General features: G+C 38.4%; 1 protein-coding gene across 1 annotated transcript; it reads right to left on the bottom strand.

The window, feature by feature from the left end:
- Nucleotides 1-994: 994 nt before the first annotated feature.
- Nucleotides 995-21,287, bottom strand: stk17b (serine/threonine kinase 17b (apoptosis-inducing)). The gene is made up of 7 exons (XM_072440176.1): nucleotides 21,094-21,287; nucleotides 12,289-12,501; nucleotides 6,958-7,096; nucleotides 3,483-3,609; nucleotides 2,345-2,393; nucleotides 2,087-2,266; nucleotides 995-1,264 (listed from the first exon to the last, which is right to left on the bottom strand). Exons 1-7 carry the CDS (start codon nucleotides 21,222-21,224, stop codon nucleotides 1,042-1,044), a joined length of 1,062 nt encoding a protein of 353 aa, XP_072296277.1. The 5' UTR covers nucleotides 21,225-21,287; the 3' UTR covers nucleotides 995-1,041.
- Nucleotides 21,288-22,932: the final 1,645 nt, after the last annotated feature.

Genomic DNA, 22,932 nt, shown 5'->3' on the forward strand with positions numbered 1-22,932 from the left:
TGAGTGCTGTGCTAATTGACTGCTGTGCTGTGCTAATTGACTGCTGTGCTGTGCTAATTGACTGCTGTGCTAACTGAGTGCGAGCGAAATGACTGTTGGGATAATTGACTGCTAGGCTAACTGACTGCTAGGCTAACGACGCAAATCTGGTAGTGTGCCTTTCTCAACTCCACTGGTTCTAAACTTATCTCAAAATCGGGCCAGTTGGGAATCATTTAGGGATTCACTGACAAAAAGAGACACCTGCCTTAATGTCTCTTTAATTAAATGTGTAAACAAATGTCTGTAGAATAATGGCTCAAATTTGGTTGTGAAACCTTTTGCGATGCTAATACTGTTCTTTTTCTTTGCTCCTGCCCAAACATTAGCCATTTACATCCAGAGACCTGTGCCCATGTCCAACTACAAAATACAGTTTTGTAGGATGTGCAGCAATTGTATGGATGATATAGAAAATTCCAATTTCCACTCCAAATACTCTAATAATGCACAGGTTACGTTCAAGATTATGTAATAATTTTAGAGGCACGATGGGAGATTCATTGTTTTAGAGAGAAAAGTCCAAAGTTATGAACCACAAATGTAAAATCTTCATCATTATCTGTGATTAGACTGGCTCATAACTGCTTAAAGTCCTTTCAAATGACAACAATCACGTCATTGGAGTTGAATAATGGGTTATGGGCCGACTTTGAACCATAAACAGGGTCAAAAAAAATCTGACAAATCTGACCGTTAAACATCAAATCTACCATCGAGACCTCCAGCTCGGTTCTAAAATGTAGGGTTTGATTCTCAAATGTTTCATCGTCACGTGAACGCAACCCGTCGCATATCGTTTTAAGACTCTCATTTACAAAACACTTGACTACCTCTGAATCAGAAATGCCTCTCACGTGTCGTATCTTTGGCTGAAAATGCCGAGCTTATAGTAGATTATAGTGAATGCGAGCGGTGGGGCTGCCGGTTTGTACAGTCTTAATAATAATAATAATAATCATCATCATCATCTCGACGGAGACGCGCTGACTTCTCCTCGTCTCAAAAGTCCCCGTCCTCTTCCAACCTGAACTTTTTGGCGTGACAGTGAGGCGAGTCCAGCATGTTCTCCTTGTCTTCGGTGTCCTCGGGCGGGACGGCCCACTTGGTGCCGCAGCTGCGCTCTCGGACGGGCCGCGGGGCGCAGCAGGGGTCGGGGGTCACGGAGAGGTGCTGCTGCCATAACCAGGGGTGGCTCATGCACTCGGCGGCGCTGGGACGATCTCTGAGGACGAGTTAGGGCAAAAAAGAATAATAAACACACTTTTTTTTCTCCTCTTTCGTAAGTATTTAACACTTAAAAAGATAATTTTCGAGTATTACTGTCATCAATAACTGCTAAGATTATGCGGTTAATCGATATTCAGGTCACAGTATAATCGTGCGAACCAAAAAATTATAATTGTGATGATTTTAGAAGCAAAATTAGGGTTAGGGTTAGGGTTGTGCTTCATGATAAAAGCCCTTATCGGTCACGAAAGGAAAACTAGCCACAATAATTGAACTAAAATGCAATGTAGGTAAGCTCAAAGAAACAAAAAAAATACTTCTATAGACAGTGAAACCCATAAGATTGTGATTAAGACATTAATCTAATGGCTTTAATTTCCGCTAAAATACAATATAAACTTCTAATACTTTTTAAGAGGCCGTGCACACCCTGGATCAGAACAACACTCCAAAAACGGACTTTGTTTAATTGACATAATTAGCCATTATTCTACACTTTTTACCAGCCTCTTTGTGTTTTATATCCTCACAAAATGACCTGCAGCAGTGGTTTTAACCCTGAACTAAAGGCTAAAATTGTCCTTCTTTAGTGGTATATTGTGACCGACTTCCTGTGACTTTTCCAAAACAAATCTATTTTTATTGGCTTGGATTTAAGAGCTGTACGCCTTAAATTAATAGGTCGATGGTGGTTTTTTAATTAGGAATTTAAGGATTTCTAGGGAGTGACTGAACAATTTAATCGGCCGTTTTGATGCGTTTTTACAGGGGTTTTTGACACTTTTGGCTCGCGTTTCGGCCGCGTTTCTCGACTCACTCCGGGGCCTTGACGAGCAGCTTCCTGATGAAGTCCACGGCGAGCTCGCTGACTCGGGAGAAGGCGTCGCGGCTGTAGTCCACGTTGACCTGGGACACGTTCAGGTACGTCTCCTGCTTGTCGTCGCCCACGAACGGACTCTCCCCGGTCACCAGCATGTACGCAATCACGCCGACGCTCCTGAAAAAACGCACGGCGAAACGTGAACGGGTGACGGCGGTGGAGGGCGAAAGAGTTTGGAGTTGAGGTCTGACTCACCATAAGTCTGTTGCCGTGGTGATGGGCTCATAGTTCAAGATCTCAGGTGCTGAAGGCAAAGTAGAAAGTGTGAGACAAAGTACATTAAACAGTTGGAGAATACTAAGGGAAAATGAAACATCTCCCATGCAACAGTCACTTTTTAGGACATTTATCAACCTCGTTTCTGGTTTGTCTTCTTATAAACAAGTAAATATCGCTTTAAATATGAACTCCCTGAACATAAACAAGATAAAATTTTCATTTCCATGGACCATAAAGGGGCTGTACCCGATTTGTTTCACGTAAAAAGTCAAAATCCGTCGCGCCTCAGAACAGAAGTACAGGAAAAACAGCTCTTAGGGTGAAAATGATGCCGCTGTGCGCAGTCTGCGTCGAATTGTTGAGCGTTTTATCGTTCGCGAAGCAGGAAGTGCGGCGCTAACGGACGCATGGACAAGTTTACTCTGTGGTTTGGTTTGCCGTGTCGTTATTTGCAGAGGAGGAAAGCTAAAGCGCTAAAACCGTTCCAAACGACGTGTCGGCGTTAAATAAGATGATTGAATTCAATAAATAAAAAGGTTTTGATATTCTCGCTTTGCCTAATTTTTAAGTTTAATGTGTAATCACTGAGATAACGGGGCCAATATAACAACGAGTATGTCAATTATTTTAATGAAGCCTGAATAAACGAATAAAATATGCAGTCACGTGACATTGAGCGATCAACACAAGGAAACAGTTTTATTAATCACACACGGCCCTGTTAAAGCTGGATCATTACCGCTCTAAAAAGAATATATGATGTTTAAGCAATAAAAACAAATTAAATAAGCGCAATAATGAAAAGTTTTAATTCCAAACTGCCACTCCAAACTCCCCCAAATCAAATGGACGAATATGGACGGAAAAAAAAAGACCATAAATACAAAAAAAAACACAAACAAATAACAGTGCCACGCCAGCATTATGTGAAAAAACCAAAAGACTGGACACCACTGCTTAGCAACACACAGAATTATGTCTATCCCAAATGTCTTCTCCGCACTAACAGTCCCAGCTCGACTCGGTTGGAAACAGACTTTGTACATGTTTTTGTGGTTTTTCTCTCATGCTCTTTCCCCCGCAGGCTCAGAGTCTGTGTGTTTACGGTCCTTACCCACGTATTCAGGTGTGCCCAGGATCTCCCTGAGCTCTCCGACCGCGCCCAGACGCCGAGCCAAACCGAAGTCCACGATTTTAATGTCGCCCATGGGAGTGAGGCTGGTCAGGAGGATGTTCTGAGGCTGAGGAAGAGGAGCAGACCGAGTGCATGAAGCTTTACACAAACAGTCAGTTATAACAACGATCATGTTACATACGTCTTTATTATTATATGTCTGAGTGTCATGTTAACAAAAGTCAGGTGATGCTATGTCAATGCAACAAGAAATGTGTTAAAACATGTCTGTTACCACCCACCTGTCCGCCGGCGAGCATTTTCTATATCTCAAATATTCTCTTACATCATCACTTTTATTTCCGTGGTCAATACCAGCAAGCCATACATCATTTTAAAGCTTATTTTCTCAACAAAACGAATATGTCATTGATTTACATTGAATAATTTGCCCCAAGAAGCAATTGCCAATAGTTTGTGAGAAAGTCTCAACTTTTACAAACGCATGTCCTACCTGTTTGCTGTTTATGACGGACGAAACGGCTTTAATTCTGTACATCCTTGTACTCAGTCTGTCCGTAAGGAATCATTGAAAAACAATATCCACTTGTATTTTTCCTGAAGTTATCCGAGTTCGAGATATTGTCAAGTAAACAAACTTTTCTTCGTTTCTCGCCGGACGAGAATGCGCTTGTCCGGCGCATTTCTCCGTCCATAACAAATGACCTGTTTGACTTATACGATAGTGTTTGACATCGATCTCTTCCTTAGACTGTTTCCTACAGAATGAGACCATCCACGAATTTTTCTGTCACCGGGTTTGTTTGCTACAGCCTCCGGAGGAAAAAAATGCGGCGCTTCCGAAGCGCGCGTCCATCTTTGTTTTTAGCCCTTAGCTTCTGCTAACAGGCACGCAGGAGACTTTGAGTGACATATTATTCTAGCCAATAAGGAGACCTTTTTCCTGATAGGCGGGACAAAGGGTTTATTTACACAGAATTCTCCCTGTTCTCGTGCGTAAGGCTCCGGGAAGGCTGTAAAGAGCCAGATTTCTCGGCAGGATTTTGCGCATAACGTTTTCTGAGTTTATTAGCCTTTTGGACGTGCATTTTGTTAGATATATGTATTATTATACCAATACAAAAATAAAATAAAAATATTATATATATTTTTTTTTTTAACCTCTATATGGGAAATTCATGGGTAAACTCATATTTACACATTTTCACATATTTTTTTTTTAGCGGTTATAATTGCTATTAGTGGCCTACAAAACATCAAAATGTATGTTTTATGATCATAGAGGAGCTAAAATTGTAATAAAACAGTTTGGCACAGTTGGCACATATTTGGATCACTTGTTCCGAATATACTTTTTGATACAAAAAGGTCAACAGCACCAAAATGCCTGTTCCTAGAGCTCTGAAACTTTACACAGTTGTTGTCAACAAGATAAACATCATGTACAGTGAACAGCATATGCACACAATGAAGTATGTCATGCTCAGAACCAGTACAAATTGACAATATTCAGGCGAGACTAAAAAAGGATGTTTTGTTTATGTTTGGGCCTCTGTAGTGTAAGTTCTGAAGCCCTGACAGTGTTCATGTGCACATCTGCAGAAACTAGAAGGCCTAAGCTTTCTAATGATGCATCACACTTGCATGTGGAACATAAGATCCTCTTGTAATAAGCAATGCCATTTGGGTATGTCCAACCATTGTGCACAGGGCGAAAATAGGTGGGTGGTAACAGGTTAAATGTATTAGTTGAGGTCCAATAATCAGACAAATGTGGAATGTTTGTCAAATTGAATCACAAAAGTGCAGGAATATCACCTTATTTGAAAGTTTGCAACATCACTTTTAATTTTTTCCTTTTTAATCAGCTCTTTTTGAATCATTTTTTAGTCTAAATGATTCAATTGAACCACAACCCTTCAAAACAACACAATCACAATAGTATCTACATTTTGATATATTGCTTATATGACCTAAGCAAAAAAACTAACTTTTAATAAACAACTAAAATTAATCCAAATTTCCATTCAAATTAAATTGATTACACATCCATACTTTTTTTTATTTTTGTTTTATAACGTATTTTTTCACGTGGTTTATGCCAGATGCCCTACCTTGAAGCAACCAACCTTTTAATCTATTACACTTTAATTTAAACACTTTTAGATTAAGCTTTAGATCTCATTTGTATCGTTTTATTTCTCATTTCTTGAGTGATAAACGCACTCCATAAACAGGATTTCCGAAGAAGTAGTTTATAACATTACACTTGTCTTTATGTGATGATGTGTTCACTGTGGATACGTTGAGGGCGTATTTAAGCTGCTTTAGTGGTGGAAAATTACACAGACATGTTGGTAAGAGCAGCTCTGAGTCATTCATATAAACAGTATAATTTACAACAATCCATTACGGGTTCATAAAACGTTTGATACACTATAATCACCGTGGACTGCAATTACTCTGAACGTGGGAGCTCATACTTTCCTCCTACCGTCTATTGTCCAATATTAATACATAATAATGTACGATACAAAACCATTATGTTGAGTCGATATTATTCATAAACAGCGTCCGGTGCAATTTTTTTTATTTAGATATAAAGATGTAAAAGGTGTTGCTAGAGCGGTCGCGATAACACATTTAGTCAATATATGGCAAAAGAAAGTATCACAATAAACCGTAATATTTCAACTAAAGCTGGATAATCCCGGTAAAAATCTCTCAGTGTTGTTAAATAGGCACGAGCTGCAAAACTAAAAAGCAGATTGAAACTTTAATCAGCCATTAAAGTGACTCTCTACGGCTGCTTATAAGGCTAAAAATAACAAAAATATTCACATTATGTACATGTATTATTACACATTTTAGACTCATTGAACTAAAATGCAATCGAGATGAATACATTTTGAATTTTGCTAAAAAAAATTATAAAAATGTTATCACAGAATAGCTATTTTTATGAGTTTATAATTTCACTTCCAGTTTGTAATTCACACGGAAATTACCCAGACTCCTCTAATGTCACAACTATTTTTATTTGACAAATAAGAATATATGAGAGCGACTTTATTTTGTTGAATTCTTATTTAGAAAATCCAAAAAGTTGTTTCTTTTGTGTAAATTGTGCATAAACTTGAATGACTGGAAAATCCCTGGTGTGATGTCACTTCCTGTCATTTTTCATAGATTTGTCAACGTTTTCTCCACAAATACCTGCTTGATTTGAATAAAAAAACTACCATTAACATGTGCAACAGGTATAAATACAGTACAGTAAATAAATACATACATCGTAAAATCCCGTCATGGGCACTTTAAACCACATTTGTTGCGTTAAAACGGCCCGTGACCATCTCGTCCCAGTGTTTCTCTGTCACGGTTCAACATCAGAGCGAGAGGAGTGACAGAGTTCATCCCGAAACACGTTTTTTCCCCGTTCCCGTGTCTGTACCTTGAGGTCGAGGTGGACGAGGCTGCTCTGGTGGAGGTAGTGAACTCCCTCCAGCGTCTGTCGGATCAGCCGCGTGATCTGAGCCTCCGGGAGCAGCTCGTCGGAAATACAGTGGTCGAAGATCTCTCCTCCGGCGGCGCTGGAGACGAGAGAAAGACGAGAGGACGGCGAGTGGTTAGAACAAGCCGAGCGAACGCACACGCAGCTACCGTATTTGCTCCGAGAAACAACGTTAAAAAAGGAAAGTTTTGACAATTTGACGTAATAACTGCAATAAAAGTCTAATATTGAAATAATAGTAGTGGTATTTTGACTATACAGACTCTAAAACGCATGCCAAAGAACCTTATACAACAAAGAAAGCGGCATTTTTGATTGAAAATGGCAAAAAAGAAAACTACTTTTAATCAACAACACACTTTAAACGTAAATATTCCGAATAAAAATGTAGTGTAAGTCGCTAAAACTATGAAAAAAGGTGCAACTTATAGTCCGGAAAATACGGTAATTAAAAAACCTTCATGTCCTTTAGAAATAATTGTATAAATCAGAAAATAATTATTGCTGGCAAGTCGACCACTGAAATAATCAGTGCCATATTTTCCGGACAATAAGCTGCACCTTTTTTTTATAGATTTGGCCGGGGTGAGACTTATACTTATATTTATACTTATATACTTCGCTAATTATATGTGATATTGTTATTGTCACACTTGCAACCGCATTTCATACATTTCATTTTCCTTCTCTATTCTGCATTTTTTGGCTGGTGCGACTTATACTCCGGAAAATACAGTATATATTGTTAATTTTTACAGTTTCTACACATCTTTGTGAAACAATCTTTACAAACCTTATCAAACAAATGAAAGAATTGGTGGCAAACTAAAGCTACAACTGACTCGTTTTTAACTATTTCTAACCAGTAAAATAATGAAAACATAAGTCAGACCAGCAAACTTCAACTGCTACAACATCTCAACATTTTCCACGCGGTGAAGTTTATTGTGGTTTCATCGGGTAATGTTTTGCATATTAGTCATTTTAATAGCAGGTTGTGGCATATCTTCATTGAGTGTGAGTCGTTGGCTTCCTGGTTACTCACTCATGGCTCATCAGTAACTAAACAGAGCTGCCCACATGAGCCCCTCTTTTAATACATTTCTGGTTATTCGTGTTTGCAAAGCACGAACTGTCGCAATAACCGGTGTTACTTTGGTTACTGGCAAAAATAAATCAGGATTAAAAGGTTAACTCCTACAGGTGGGACAACTCACTGAACTAAAATGCAGTTAAGATAAATATATTTTGAATTTTGATTAAAAAATGATCATAGAGGAGCACATTTTTTAAGTTTACAGTTTCACTTCCTGTTTGTAATTGATGACGTCACACTAGGAAATAACCCAGCAAACATTGGGCTTTTTTAAAAACTCATCTAATGTCACAATTTTTCTTATTTTGACAAATTAGATCGACTTTATTGTTATATATTGTATTTTGTTGAATTCATGTTTAGAGAGTCAGACATTTTGACTGGAATGAGTGTTCGAAGTGTGATGTCACTTCCTGTCATTTTCTACAGATTTTTCAAAATTTTCTCCACAAATACCTACTCGATTGGTATAAAGTATAATTTATATGTACAACAGGTATAAATACACCAAATAAAGTCAAAATTAGAAAAGTCATACGTCGCTTTAAGAATATTTTCAGTTTAAAATGTAAGTGCCTGACCGTTTGTACGACTCATTGAAGATAAACATATTTTAAATGGCTCTAAAAATTATACACATTTTATCCAAGTATAGCTAATTTTGTAGATTTATAGTTGTACTTCCTGTTTGTAATCGATGGCATCATTTATTTTGTTGAATAAATCAGAATATGTGTTTCTTTTGTGTAAATTGTGCATAACCTTTGGATGGAATGAGTGTCTCTGGTGTGACAGATTTTTCAACTTTTCTCCACAAATACTTACAAATACTCATGTAAAACTATAATTTATACTAAAGTGTTTTTTTTTATTTTATACAAAACAATAAAACATAAAAACCTGTCAAAAGTGAGCCTTTTACAACATTATATCATGACATTATGGTCCGAGAGAGAAATGATACACAGCACTTCTACATAACGTTAAGGTACAAATTGATAAGTAATAAATATCTATCTAGGCTTGATCGTGCTACAGATCGACTAATGTGTTTTTTCTATCATGGCCGATTGCAATTTGGGAAAAAGTGATAAAAATTCTAAACATAGTTAATTTGCTACAAACTCATCCACGAACTGTTTTACTGTAAGAAAGCGGTGTAGTCACATTGTGTCGCACATTAAAATTTCAGTTTGAGAGTAAATTCCAAACTAAAAGTGCAAATATCGGCCTTATACATCGATATACAGACAGTACAGCGATATACAGACAGTACATCGGTATACAGACAGTACATCGGTATACAGACAGTACATCGGTATACAGACAGTACATCGGTATACATACAGTACATACAGTACATCGATATACAGACAGTACATCGATATACAGACAGTACATCGATATACAGACAGTACGTCGATATACAGACAGTACGTCGATATACAGACAGTACATCGATATACAGACAGTACGTCGATATACAGACAGTACGTCGATATACAGACAGTAGGTCGATATACAGACAGTAGGTCGATATACAGACAGTAGGTCGATATACAGACAGTAGGTCGATATACAGACAGTACATCGATATACAGACAGTACATCGATATACAGACAGTACAGCGATATACAGACAGTACATCGATATACAGACAGTACATCGATATACAGACAGTACGTCGATATACAGACAGTACATCGATATACAGACAGTACGTCGATATACAGACAGTACGTCGATATACAGACAGTAGGTCGATATACAGACAGTACAGCGATATACAGACAGTACGTCGATATACAGACAGTAGGTCGATATACAGACAGTACAGCGATATACAGACAGTACATCGATATACAGACAGTAGGTCGATATACAGACAGTAGGTCGATATACAGACAGTACATCGATATACAGACAGTACATCGATATACAGACAGTACATCGATATACAGACAGTACATGGGTCTATCTGTATTCATAGCTGCTTTTATTAAAATGTCTTTCTCTATTTAACGTCTACAGTGTGGTTTTTTCGTTGGTGGTGAGGAGCACGTTCTCGTCTGTTATTGCTTTGCCAGGCATGTCCCAGAGCATGGCATTTCACTTACAATCTCCATGGAGACAAGAATCCCATCTGTCTCCGGCGACTCCCCTCACGGAAAGAATGTCGTAACCGTTTTCTTTTTAGCCTCGACCAAAATCCTTAAACCGCCTGTGACTGAACAGACGTGCGCGTTTAAAGCCACACTGCGGAACATCACCAGACCCGGCACGCCCGCAACTGGATTTCTTTCCATTTTTATGAGATTGACAAACATGTTTTCACGCTGCGATTTCCGAAGCTACCGATTTCACAAGTTTGAAATGGATCAGAAAATATTACAAAGTCATTGTCGAGTCGTAATATTTTTGTAGGACTGGATAGTGTTTGTTTTTTTTATTACAATTGATTAAAGAAAACATCGGCGCAACAAAGCACAAAACACGTCTATCACAAATGAATAATAACAGCGTATTGACGTATTGAAAGTCCCGTCTTTCAGCGTGTTTCAATTGTCAATTCAAAGAGGTGATGAATTACGTGTCGGACGAGGACGACGGCGTAAAAACACAAAGACTCGCAAAAAGGGTCAAATACAGTTCAGACGAATGCGATCGGAAAGTTCCAGGTAAAGTTTCTGTTTCGACTCCAAAAAGCAAACAGGACTTTGGACTTTCATATTTGAAGAAAAAGTCACGGGACAAATGTAAAAGGTTTGTCCAGATAAGAGTGCCGTGTGAGCCCTTTACACTTCGCACCTTTGAGAAATGACACTGCAATCGTGCTCGGTTAATAAAACATGTCGAGTACCGTTTTAACTGTATGTGCTCAAATTAACACTTTAAACTGTGATACATTTACAGATCTGTGTTAATAATTGTAAGATGTATTTCAGCCATGTGTAAAATAAATATTTGCGCTCTCACGTGCCATTTTATTGTATTATTTATTATATTTTATTTTATTTTGGTCAACTATTCATTCCATTGTACATTGAGACTTGTTAAACTACATTATTAAACGAATAAAAGTGTAAATATGTTGACTGAAGGCTTCTAGATAGAGAATATTGACAAATAAAGTGTATTATTGATCAAAATCAGAAATGGTTTATTCTTTTTTTGACATTCTGTTTTTGATAAACCATATCTAGTAGGGATGTAACCAAATAAAAAATCTCACGGTAAGACATTTCTCACGATATTCGATACACCGCACGATATTTATCACGATATTAATTTTACGGCACGATATTTATCACGAGATTCATTTCACGACATGATATCTAAAGTTATATTCATTTCACGGCAGGGTCTTCATCACAATATTCGATCCAAGGCACGATATTTATCACAATATTCATTTCACGGCAGAGTCTTTAACATGATATTTGATCCAAGGCACGATATTTATCACAATATTCATTTCACGGCAGGGTCTTTAACATGATATTTGATCCAAGGCACGATATTTATCACAATATTCATTTCACGGCAGGGTCTTTAACATGATATTTGATCCAAGGCACGATATTTATCACAATATTCATTTCACGGCAGGGTCTTTAACATGATATTTGATCCAAGGCACGATATTTATCACAATATTCGTTTCACGGCAGGGTCTTTAACATGATATGTGATCCAAGGCACGATATTTATCACAATATTCATTTCAGGGCACAATCTTTAACACGATATTCAATCCACGGCACGATATTTATTGCGATATTGTGTCGACGCAAACAGAATTGTAGATATGATACTTGTTACTTCGACAAGCTTTTGGCACGAATCATATCTCAAAGACTTAAAATATAAAATAAGTCTGCACTAAAATGGAGCAAAGGATCATGGTCTATGTAGTTCCCTCGGTTTCGTTAGCTGCCGGAGCTCGCAGTTTTATATACATCACAATATTTCAGTTACTGCCACATCCCTATTCAAGGATGTAGCGCCGCTTTAAAACAAATACATTTCTACAGCTGTATTTCATTTCTGTTTATGAAATACACATAATTAAAACAGTGAAAACGCCAACAGCATTGCATAAATCTACTTACTTTCTCTAAAATAAGCAATAAAACTCTTTAAAAACTCTTAATCTGTGTCGTTCTGTACTCACTACTCCAGCAGGAGGACGATGTCGTGGTCGGTCTCGTAGGCTCCGTGCAGGTTGACCACCCGGGCGTTGTTCCGGGTCATCTCCAGGACGGCCATCTCGTGGACCACTTCCGCTCGGCAGTCGCGCCCTCGTCTCCTCTTCTTCAGGAACTTGGCGGCGAACGCTTTGCCCGACGCTTTCTCCACGCAGCGCTTCACCACCGCAAACTTCCCCCTGGACAAGACGGAACGGTCCATTTAAGAAAGAAAAAGAGGGAATCGATCGGCTATATACGCAAGTTATATTTCCTCTCGGATACAACGGTGTGCATATATGGTAGATTCTGGTCAAAAAACTCCAATCGTTAGTGTCAAAATAGTGTCACGCCAACAATTAAACCTCTAACCATACGGATCAGTGTTTCTCTGAGACTTCGGTGGCTCCCCATAGTTTATTTTTTGTCCCCATAGTCTAAAAACAAGCTGGACAAAAACATGGCAGGTGATTGTGGTCATGATTAACAAAAATAAGTAACTATATTGAGTCTCTAATTAGTGCTTTTCTGATTTGTAGATTAAGTTAGTGGCTTTAATACCCAAAAAAGTGTATTATATGAAAGGAATTAAAAAGGTGGAACTCTTGTGATTTATTACAAATATATAAACCTTACGCTAAATCGATATAATATTAGGAACGTTTTTCAATATACAATGCAATACACGTATGGATAAAGTACTACTGTCTAATTTGGAAAATGCGTTTTTCTTAATTATTCTAAAATGGGCACATTTGACGTAATAAATTAAAATAAACAAACTTTAAATGCAAAACCCTACTCTTTAATACATTTTACTATGCTGGTTTATGCAAATAAGTCATGTAAGCTCAACAGCCACGCTCACTTCGAATCCCGCCGAGGATCTGGAAGTTCATTTATTTCATTAGTTTCTCCCATGCTGTGCTAACTAATGTCTATAACACGTTTTCAGTCAAAAGGAAATGATTCAGGTGGTCATTAGTTGGTTATTAGTTACCACATTGTTGATTACCCGAGAGCTAGCTTTCAAACTTTTAATATAATTTATTTAACTTTTTTCAGAAAGTCTCAGTGAAAATTGCTTCCGGACTCAAGTGGAGGTGGATCTCTGTTGCATATGAAGAGCTGAAAGCGTCACTGCTGATGAAGCCACTCATAATTCCTCCAACACAACTAGCTCTGACTATTTATGTTTTATTATTTACATATATTGGTTCTGGGGCTGTTATTTGTGCTCTGCTGCCGCTGTATTTCGCCATATTTCGCTGTATTTAGCTGCATTTCATGTGCATTTCACTGTATTTCATGTGCATTTTGCTGCATTTCACTGTATTTGTTTTCAGTGTGGCATGAACAAAGCCATGTCCCACATATGACAGGATTCCCTCTGAGGGGGAAGGGGCCAAAGTGGGTCACACGGGGCAGCGGCTGCAGGGGACGGTCCGTGTACTCCACGTTCAGTCTCCGATTCCACATGCGTTCACGTTGTAGAGGTGGGCAATATATTGAAATGTAGATAATATTGAGTGTTGTTTTGAAGATATGTCTAATTTGAATAAAGTATATAGTTTTAGAACTGATAAAAACTTTCAAAGGGCGGTGTTTCTGCACTTTAACACACTTCTGTTGGACTGACGTAATACTGCATGACTTTTGTTATCGTAATACTTCAATTGAGATATTCATCTTTGTCATTATGGGCCTCCCTTATCTGGTTGCTAATGTAAACAACTGTAAACATGGGCATAAACAGTCCAGAATATTAGTATTAAATCACATTTTGGTGAACTTTCTGTCATGATAATGAGAATAATACATAATAAAGCATGGAGATTTATTTTATTAGTTTTTAACAAGATTATTAGTTAAAAAAATATGCTGACTGAAGATTTGTAGACAGAAAATATCTATATAAAATAAATAAACTGAAATATTGATAAAAATCCAAAAGGTTTTTCATATTTTTTTTGCCCTTTTAGTTTAATAATGCCACCTTCTTTGGTGATGAAAAAATAAAATAAAATGGCATGTGTTTTAGAGTCTGTAAAGTCCCGATATCGTCTTAAAAGTCATGACGGAAAAGAAGAGCGCTACAGTTTAATAAAATAAAACTAAATTCAGAGCATTCACACGCTCAAAACATGACTTCACGTCCATTATCGAGGAATATTACTTCAACATCACAAACAATGGACAGGTTTTTCATAGACACTTGATATGGCGACATTCCTATCAGATTATGCTGCTGCTGCTGTTTGTTTTGACGGAATAATAGTCGGCGTCATGGGAACCGCCTGAACCGAGCCTCTCCAGATTAAAGTGTCAAAATTTGCACAAAGTGAAAAACCTGAAAGTCGACAATCCGCCCGAACGAGACGCATGTTTACGATACATTAGAGAGAATAGTTTATCTGAGCGTCTGTTCGCACGCAACGGACACAACAACACGTAAACAAGGAGACGGAACGGACGAGGCTGTAAACACGCTGCATCCACATCGCCGCGGAGACGAGCAGGTGAGCCCATCGACAGGTCAAAAGTTCAGATCTGCTGAGGTTTTTAAGACATAAATGCCACACACTGGAACGTTCCAAGCGCGCAGCAACATCAGAAAAGTTATACGGTGCAGCTTTAAATGACTAGCTACAACATTTGCGCTGCAACTAACAATAGATTTAGTCAACGCATCACTCAGTAATTGTAATTTAGACGATATGAGAATTTTAAATACACAAATACATAAAAGTTATTGTTTTTGTACATTTTGATTTGAAAATGCCACGGCCTTTGTTACAACAGGTCATTTGGCACGTGTTCTGTATCGTCAAGACAACTAAATACGAGTTTGTTTGTCGTTTTTATCATCGCAATTAGTTTATTAATTGTTGTAATTGTTGTGTACGTGGTAAGGCTATTTTTTTTTATCCTATAGCAGATTTAGTTTTTCTTTAATGCATGCCCTTTTTGACTTTATACATGTTTCTTTATCATTGTTCATTGTTTTATGTTGCACCAAATCACCAAAGCAAGGTCCTATGTTCGTGAATTCTGTTCATTGGCAATAAACCTTTTCTGATTATGTTGCAGCCATAAGCTACAAAATCACCATTTCCTTCAAAAGTGTGTAGTAAGACCTGCCAATCAGCAAAGGAATAATAGAGGATTTTTGGCACGCAATCGCAGTCTCATTTCCTCGTGGCGTGGACAGCCGAGTAGTTCTTCCACAATCATTCCCTGCGTGCTACTGCACACCTTCAGCCTCCTTCCCAGGATAGCAGCACGTTTCCCTGGCTGCGCATTCGTGGTTGATATGCCGGTGTGTGTTTATAGAGTTCCTTCAGTGTACAGTACAAAACGACGAAAGAGAAAGACTGTGTTTGAGCTCAGAAGAGACGGAAATCTGTGGAGACCAGAGATGTTGCGCTAATAAACAAATGCACGTGCAGCAGCGGGGCTGTTGGTGCTTCCGCACGAGGTTTGATGGGAGGCGGCCTCTTGGAAACAACAGGAGGGTGGGGGGTCAGTGTGCACATGCGCAATTAAAAAGAAAAGGGACTAACAGTCGCTTGAGTTCTCAACACGGCGAAAAATCCTCTATTATTCCTTTAAGACTCAAAGTAATGAAGCCAAAAGGGACATTTCTCACACACATCGAAAATATACAAGATCAACAAAACTCTTTTTAACCAGATTTGAGAACTCCATAGCTAATTTTGACTTATTAACCGACAGCGGTTATATTGTAACTGGGGAACGGCCGTCACACATGAAGTCAGAAATACGCTGCTCTTACACGTTTGGCAAGTGGCTACTTTTTTGGCAAATATTGAGTCATCCATCCATACATCCATTTTCTACCGCTTGTTCCCTTTTGAGGGTCACGGGCGGGTGACTGGAGCCGATCCCAGTGACTTCGGGCCTTAGGCGGGGTACACCCTGGACATTGGCCAACTCGTCGCAGGGCCATGTGAGAATATGTTTTTACAAATATTCTCACACTTTGGAGGCTTAATGTCACTACTTCTTCTTTCAAGCGTTTCGACACGAGCGCGCACTTCCTTCCTCGTGTTCCGAAACCATCGGAACGCGTACGGTCACATCACGGCGGTCGTCGCGGACGATCACGGGGTTACTTCACGATCCCCGGAGACCGCACAGAGCCGCCGTTGTGCCGCGTCCGTGTCTCATTCAGAGACGCCGGGATTACAAACGTCTAATGTAACCTATGAGCTAATGCGTTGCAGGTCACAGTCTATTGTTTACGCCCAGGTCCGAGGGGACTGAGGGAGAGTCGGGTTTGAACAGTAAACACTTGAACAAAGACTTCAACAGGAGAGTAAAACAACTATATGCATTGTAAATAACTTTTTTCTACAATGTATCTCTTGAAACTGAATCGGTCACACAATCTTTCTGTCACCGTTTATACTGGAGGCCCTTCTGTTCAGCAACTAGATGTGGCAAATGTGTAAAAAAAAAGGAATACAATTATGATAATATAGCATGTGTCGTTCTGGAGATATGCAAAATTAGAAGGAAAGAAAACCCCAGAAACGTCTAGTTGTGTTAGCTTAAGTGATATTCCTGCACGTTTGTAGTCAATTGTACGGTCCATTCATGTTTGTGCAAGACTTGAAGACATTTACAGGCACAAAGGCCCCATTTGCAACTGTCCACAAATAAGTCTGTACGAGAGTTGGCCGCGGCGGTGACAAGCCCGGAGACCAAACAACCGTATAACACTGTATGGCACTTGATTTAGCTTTGAACTGGCCCCAAAACCTCACAAAAAGAAGCCCAAAACAAGCAACTAAAGAACGTTGTGTTGCCACTGTAAGAGCTCTAATATTTTTCAAACATATTACATAATTAAAACATTTGACGGGTTGCGTTTCTTTCATCTTTGACTCTACGTAAAGTACATTTTTGCAAGGATTAATAGTGCGGGCGCCTCCTTCTTGCTCGCAGTTTATCGAGTTGTTCCCACTCATCCCACGCACCCGTCTTAACGTCTATACATATGAAATAGAGCGGCCAAAAAGCAATAAATCGACTTTATTTTGAAATAGAAGTGACTCTCAAGAGCGACCCCAGAAGAACCACAACCCACGACTTTAAAATTGTGCAGCAGTCTTTCCAGAAAAAACAAAAAATAAACAGTTGCTACGAGAAGCGGAGTAACGTGAAAAGCTGCACTTTAACCTACAAACGTTATCTTCTTTAGCACATGATGAACATTTTTGACATTCAGTTACCTGTATGTCGCATTTTTATTGTAATTTTCAGCTTTTTCCCTGTTCTCATACATTTTTGATCATGCAAAACCCCTGTAAACCCCTGTTGTGTTAAATAATTGGTAGAATATTTGAACTAATAAAGCTGTCGTTTTTTTGTAAATAAAGTAGAACAGCAAAACCATTTAACTACCAAGCTCAAAGTTGAAAGATTAGCTCCTGAATTCATCAAAGGGGCCAGTATAATATTTCAAAATGGGGTCTTTTTAAGCATGGTTTCCCTTACAGTGGTTGTTTGTGTTTGGAGTGGCGGACAGAGCAGTGACACAGGCTTTGCACTATATACAGTCAGTGCGTGGATTGAAAGCCGTAATCCGCCGGAGGGTGTGTTGCACAGAAAGGTATTTGGATGCATTTCCTGCTCCATACGGCTGATTTTCTCATAAACCCGTGAACTTTGCACTGCCCCGTACCGGCTTATCAATACGGCCCATTCACGGCGATGCATTGTGCAAACCTAATCTGTACGCTACACATCAAAGTACATACATTAAAGAGCTTTTTCCACGTACTTCGGCACCATTCGTTTCGCCTCAGTGCGGATATGTTGCAAAAGCAGCCGTTTACGATCAAAATGAGACCGCTGCCTGCGTTCTGCGTCTAATTATGGAGCGTTTTATTCGAAAACCAGGAAGTGCGCTGTTAGCATGCTAGTAGTAGTTAGCGATAGCATTACGGCAAAACTGGTTTGTGAAAAGCGCTTGTAAACTCGTTGCGGTGAATATTTAGGAGGCGTGGAATACGTGAGAAATACCGTATTTTCCGGACTATGAGTCGCACCTTTTTTCATAATTTTGGCCGGAGTGCGACTTATGCTTAAATATTTATACTCCAGAGCGACTTGTATGTGATATTTGTTATTTTCACACTTGCAACTGCATTTCATACTCCAGTGCAACTTATGTTTTTTTTTTCTGCTCTATTATGCATTTTTTGACAGGTGCGACTTATATTCTGGTGCGACTTTTAGTCCAGAAAATAGGGTAGTTTGGACTGCTGCAGTCCTGTGTTTCATGTTTTTAAGACAGTGAAAATCAGAAAAAGAGTGCCTTTAAGTGTCTTTGTGTGTTGTGAAAAGTGCTAAAGAAAGTATTGTTAAATGTATGAGTTTTTAACGTCAGAGAACGAGGGAGTGCGCTGTTAGCGTGCTAGTAGTAGTTCGTGTTAGCATGACGGCAAAACTGGTTTGTGAAAAGCTTGTAAACTCGTTGCGGTGTATATTTAGGAGGTGTGGAATACGTGAGAAAGTGAGTAATAGTTTGGACAGCTGCAGCTCTGTTTATTCATGTTTTTAAGACAATTAAAATCAGAAAGAGTGTCTTTAAGTGTCTTTGTGTGTTGTGAAAAGTGCTAGAGAAAGTATTGTTAAATGTAGGAGTTTTTAAAGCCCGAGAGCCAGGAAATGCTCTGTTAGCATGCTAGCTGTTGTTAGGACTACTGTGACGGCAAAGCTATCTCTGAAAGTTGCGAAAAGCACTTATAAACTCATCACGGTAAAGAATTAGGATGGGTGGAACGCGTAATAATATTCAACTAAATATTTCAACACAGCATCATTTTGTTATTCCCATCATTTATAGAAAGAGCTGGTAAATTAACCAACAACGCACCTAAATTGTAATTGAAACAAGGCTTGAATTTCAGCTAAAATGTCTATAACTACCTTTTATTTTACTACAAACAAATACCATCATAAAGTAAGTTATTGTTTGTATTAATTTCTTTCTTTCAGCACCACAGGACTTCCACTACTAGCTATAATCTGCTTATTGTCGTGTTGAAATATTGATTTCCTGGGGCTGAAAGTAAACTAAGCTGATTATTTGGATGTAATATTATGTTGGCAGTTCTGATTACAGGTACAAAGGGAGGAACATGTCGACGGCTTTCAAAGTAATAAACTATTATGTAACGGCCTCTGCATTGGCATGTCACGGGGGGAAAAATGGAATTAATGATGCCGGCGTGCAGACGAGTAGAGAATGACAACATGTGAGCGAAACACAAGGAGAAAACAGGACGAGCAAAAGGTGTCGTTTCTTTGCCCTTTTGTTTTCATTAAGATCAATATAAAAACTGCATAAATCAACAATAAAAAGAGGATTTCCACAGATCTCTGCAAGTTTTTAGTGTCCTTTGTTTGCATTGCATTAATACACATAACTTATTGCCAACAGTGATCCATTTACACTTACTTTTATATGTTTATGATAACACAACATGAATATAAACTCTACATTTTTACATACATTTATTGTCCAGCTTGTTTAAGACATTGGGTGAGGAAATTAGTCGATTCTAATGGGGGAAAAACTGCTAAACCACTCGTTTTCCAACAAAAAAACAGCCTAACTTGTGGAATTTAATCACTGTTCATCTAACATTACAACATTATCTATTTATTTATTAACTTTTATCTAATCAGGTAAGAACTGATTATATTGAGACCCATAGCAATCAAAAAAATCAATTAATCTATGACGTTACTGCTTATCAAATGTAAGAAAAGGCAACACTGCATCAAAGCTGTTACAAAGGAGTGAGTAATGATTAAACAATATTGACAGAACAAACAGCATATTTCAAAATGTATGTAATGCAATCAAATTACTTACAAACAAGCCTGCAATTAACTATTTTATTAGTTATTTTAGTAGCCGACTAGTCAACGGATTATTGTATTTCTGTTGCACATTGAGATTTTTAAAGTACATTCTTAACCAAATAAAGTTGAAATATTGTGACTGAAGGCTGATAGAAGATAAATATTAACCAAAAAAGTGTTATTGATGAAAATCCAAAACATTTATACAATTTGTATTTAATGAAGTCGCTGCTATAAAAAGGTTTTTAGGCTTTAGAGTCTGAAGTTGAGCAACGAAATGATTTGCTAGTTGTATTAATAAATACATAGATGTAGCTTTATTAAATGGTTATTCTGTACGTTTTGTTATCAGTAGAGAGATTATGGACAATAATTCCAGTATTACGATTAAACTAATGCAATAAACACTTCTATTTGAGTGTATTTTACTCCCATAGTCTAAAAAAACAAACTTTTATTACTTTTTGATCGTTGTCACTGTCAAAACTTATCATAGTAGCTTCATTAAATCTTATATCTCATATTAAATCTCATATTAATCTGACCTTTTTTGATTATTGGAGGAAATAAGCGAGACATTTATTTTAAAAAAAATGTATTAATACTTTTTCTACGTTTTGATTGTTGTCACTGTCAAAACAAATCATAGCAGCTTCATTAAATCTTCGTTATTCAGTCCTTTTTTGATTATTGGAGGAAATCGGTGACACAATTACTTCAAAAATGCTTTTAAATAAAGTTATCCAAACAGGAACTGCCCCGTGTTACCATAGCCACAGTAAAAACCTGCACACTTCATCATTTCACGGTCCACAGTCCACCACAAAACATAAAAACACAACAAAAACACTAGTTAAAAACCCTGTTCTTGCACGTTTTCTGCCACTCACCGTCCCAGCTCCCCGGTGATTTCATACACACTTTCCAGCGACTCGGAGCAGATCGGGGTATGGATGTCACTCAGGAGCCCCGTGTTCGCAGCGGCACCGCCACGACAGTCTATCCGCCTTCGAGACATCATCCTCGGCTTCGTGCGAACGCAGTCCCCGCTGACCAGACACAACTTCCAGCAGCGGATCCCAGAGTTCTCCTCCTCCCGCTCGACGCTGCTCCTCCTCCGCCACGAATTAAAAAAAACGCAAAGCCTAAAAAAAAACTACGTGCACGTTAAATCAAACATGTCTTAAAAAAGGTTTATAATCGTTACATATTATTATCGCACAAACCAGCGACGTGTTTAAAGGTTTGGAGTTCGCCGACTCGGACGCTAGCTCGCCGCGTTAGCACGAAGGTCAGTGATTGGAAAGTAGCACGCGAACATAAAACACGTCGACGGGAATCAAAAGCAGGAAAACGACGTTTGATTTGAGCCGGTTGGTTTCCAAAGTTGTAGCGCGGGTAGAACTAAAATAGCGGGTTTAAAGAAGTTTTTGCCGGAGACTTTTCGCTCATCTCGCTCGCCTCCTTTTGCTCTGACTGACACTTTGTGGACACGTCACTCGCGGCGCATGCGCAGTGGGGCGGTGGTGGTTTGAAAAGATTTGAAACTGTTTTGTTTAGTGCGGAGCCGTGACGTCACGCAGACGGGGGCACGCGGTATGGCTCGGGGCAAAAAAATAATACAAAATAATACAAATAAATACATAAAAATTAAATACATTTAAAATGAAAAACTATGGCTCGGACCGTTTTTTGTGGACTCATTCATCCGGCCGAGTTGACCCGAATGGGCAGTACTTTTTGCTGCACATTAAAGGAGAGGTGTTTTTTCAGGTATTTTAGTATTGAAAAAATGTATAGTATTTGAATCCCTTTTGTCCTCTTATGTAAATTCCCTTAATTATGGCACTAACCTCAAAGCTGTGAAGAACAAAAGTCTTTGCGTTGAATTAGAACTGTAAAGTGAAGAATATTTATTTTTGTATTGTATTTTATAAGTATATTTTGTAACTGCAACTGTATTAAGCCTCTTGCAATGTTATTGTTTATATAATTGTACATTTGAATCAAAAAAATTAAAATAACTATGGCTCAGACCGATTTTTGTGGACCCTCATTCATCCGGCCGAGTTGACCCGAATGGGCAGTACTTTTTGCTGCACATTAAAGGAGACGTGTTGTGTTTTTTCAGGTATTTTAGTATCGAGCAATGACACAAGTACGTCATAATTTTACAGTTCGTCCATTGAAAACAGCGATATTGATATAAAATAGTACAGGTCCATTTACTTCCTGTTCAAAACTGCAGAACTGATAAGCTCCGCCTCTTCATAGCGGTATTTCCCCAGTGACAGTGACAAGCAGTGGATTGTTCTCTGCATGTTTTTATTTTTGAACAGTGGCTACGTGACCTTTTGAAAACATACTTGTATCACATAGAGTTGTCTTAATTTTTCAAACAAGTGCAGGGATGTGGACGGTGATAGGGGGAAGGGGGACACAGGACTTTTCTGAGCATTCAAGCCTGTTTAATGTGGGCCAAAACTATTCTGAATTGCAGTTTTAATTTGACTCATCAGTTGGTAAAACCGTAGCTGAAGTTGTTCAAAAACGAATCACGGGGATGAAGAGGGTTGAACAAATCCAGTCTCCCTTTAAATGTGGACAACTTTTTTTGCAAACATTTTATTTCTAATTTTTGTGCATGCCCTTTTTCAATATATATTTCTACTATTATTATTCATTGTCAAAGCAAGTTCCTAGTTTTTGAATCGTATTAATTGACAATA

This window comes from Eucyclogobius newberryi, unplaced genomic scaffold (assembly GCF_026437365.1).
Source record: "Eucyclogobius newberryi isolate DKJ021-1_F unplaced genomic scaffold, fEucNew1.0.hap1 SCAF_112, whole genome shotgun sequence".
NCBI classification, from domain to species: domain Eukaryota; kingdom Metazoa; phylum Chordata; class Actinopteri; order Gobiiformes; family Gobiidae; genus Eucyclogobius; species Eucyclogobius newberryi.

What these genes read in the sequence shown, in the direction of transcription:
- stk17b (XM_072440176.1), bottom strand. Translation starts at nt 21,224, where the DNA reads ATGATGTCTCGAAGGCGGATAGACTGTCGTGGCGGTGCCGCTGCGAAC. An exon ending in ATCGTCCTCCTGCTGGAGTA is followed by an intron (nt 7,097 to 12,288) that starts GTGAGTACAGAA and finishes TCTCGTCTCCAG; the next exon opens with CGCCGCCGGAGGAGAGATCT. An exon ending in ACCACGGCAACAGACTTATG is followed by an intron (nt 2,267 to 2,344) that starts GTGAGTCAGACC and finishes GCGTTTTTTCAG; the next exon opens with GAGCGTCGGCGTGATTGCGT.